At 32.6% G+C, this 2,235-nt stretch overlaps 1 protein-coding gene across 1 annotated transcript in view; it reads right to left on the bottom strand.

Annotated features, from left to right (window-relative positions):
- LOC107643167 overlaps positions 1-1,968 on the bottom strand; it is a 3,730-nt gene extending 1,762 nt beyond the window's left edge. The window contains exon 1 of the mRNA XM_016346746.2: positions 1,724-1,968. Within this exon, the coding sequence (XP_016202232.1) occupies positions 1,724-1,833 (110 nt within the window). The 5' untranslated portion in view covers positions 1,834-1,968. The remainder of the gene's footprint in view (positions 1-1,723) is intronic.

A 2,235-nucleotide genomic window follows, 5' to 3' on the forward strand; every position in this document is an offset into this window, starting at 1 on the left:
TAAAAAAATATATTATAATTTATAAAAATATATATATATTTTTAATATTTTTATTATTAAAATTTTATCAAATATACTAAAAAATAAAAAAAAAATTCATAACAACTTAATAATACCCAAACCAGTTTTAAATTTATATACTGACAAGAAATTGATGTATCAACACGAAACAACTCATTTTCAAACTTTGAACTCGCAAAGAAAAAGATAACGTCAAATAATATATAGGACCGTCCAAAGTAGCAAGGAATACAGAAAATATCAAGATGGACAAGAGCATAGTCTACGGTCTATATAGATGAATGGACCTAGATTTTCAATATCGGCAGTAAGGAGGATTCTAATATTAACACGTATAGTGCAAAGAAAGTGATGAATGACACAAAGATTCTAATCAGATATCATCACCACCACCGTGTCTCTTTATAGATCAAAAAACAACCTGGCACAACTTGGGTCCATTAAACCAACTACTAGTTAAAATTCAAATAATTATCTAAATATATCAGTTTAATTATTATGGGTCTGTTTATGTTGGACCCTTATAATGGAAGGTTACCAATTTACCACACAAAAAGGGGAAAAAAATAATAAAAAAGCATAATCTTGAGCGAATATAAGAGAGCGATTGATATTCGAGAGGGTACAAGTTAGGGGACAGATGGAAAGGACCCACGAGGGGTTATGGAGGAAAACGACCACCTCCATTCAATTCCCTTTTCTTCTCCTACCAAGGATTAAATAGTATTTTCCCGTGCCACAACAAACATTTTCCGTACATTATCAGCAATCTAAAAAGCCACTATCTAGGAGAAGATGCTTTTCTTTTCTTTTTATTTTTCCCCTTTTTTTGCTTTTTTTTTTCCTTTACCTCTAAGGCTGTAACATTGTGAAACCAAAAACAAAATAAAAGGACAATGGGAAAAAAAAAGGACAATCACCTAATAAAGAGGTGACACTGAAGAAGCTTCATGAGTTCAATAGAGAGGAGAGTCCATGATGAAGGGAGGATATGATTTTTTTTTTTTAAAAAAAACTATTATTGTTTAACAATGGCTACAACAATTTATGATGTTATTGTTTAAAAGAAGAATAAGATAAGGTATGGTAAAGAGACATGGAAAAAGATGGGACTGGGCATGCGTGAAAGCGAGAAAGAAATGCCAAATTTAGTGACGAGGATAAGAAAGGAACTGTATCCAAATCTAGGTGGGAATTAAATTTCCCAATTATGGCGACAGCCAAATTTCCAGGAAAAAATGGAGATGGTTAATTACTTGATTAAAGCGATAAAATAATAAAGATAATAATTAAAAGGGTTCCCAATGTTAGGAAAAGACGTTTTGCCTTATCAAAAATAAATAAATGAATAAAATAAAATAAAGACATGGTGATCTCCGGCAACGAAGACTCTGTAGCTGCAACAAGAGAAGATGCCACTTCTGAAGAAGCATTGACTAATAATTACAAATTCACAAAACAAAATCGATCATACTTCAGACAGGACTAATTATTATGATATATCATCATTATTCTTTATTCCTAATCAGACAAGTAATTACTAATTAGTTAAACTGAATTAACCAAAAAATGATCATCCATCCACAATAACAAGCAATAATCAAAGCAACCACAAGCAGCAGCAACAGATTCCATGAACGAAGAAGAAAAGAAAGGGATCAAGACATAGAAATGATGAACAGTTGGAAGAAGAAGAAGATACCTAGAAGCGAGGGCAGGGGAAAGGGAAGAGGAGTTGGAGTTCCAGATCCGGTTTGTGCAGAGTCGCTTCCCCAAGGCAGTGATCCCTCGACTGCTCGAATTGGCGGCCATACAATGATACCAACTACCACGAACGAAGTGTGATCGATTCAGCAGAGAATGAAAGTGGTTAGAGACGACGAATGAGTAGCTGTGACTTCAGAGTTGTTGTGTATAAATACCACGATAGAGGTTAGTGGATAATTATCTTGCCAAATATTAAATTGCCAAAATTTTATTTCTAATAAAAAAATATTATTTTATATGCTGTCCTACCTACACCATATCTTATCAGGCCTAGTCACACNTAGAGACATTTTTTTAAATGTTTATTAAGAACGAATATGCCTAATAATCATAATATAATTGATTTAGAAAAGATAATAACAGAATATATGAATATGAATTGATAATAGTGGGAAGGAATGTAAGAAATTTAGATAGTGTCTACTGCTTCGTACGTAACACGTACAA

Source organism: Arachis ipaensis, chromosome B05 (genome assembly GCF_000816755.2).
Source record: "Arachis ipaensis cultivar K30076 chromosome B05, Araip1.1, whole genome shotgun sequence".
In the NCBI taxonomy this organism is placed as follows: Eukaryota; Viridiplantae; Streptophyta; class Magnoliopsida; order Fabales; family Fabaceae; genus Arachis; species Arachis ipaensis.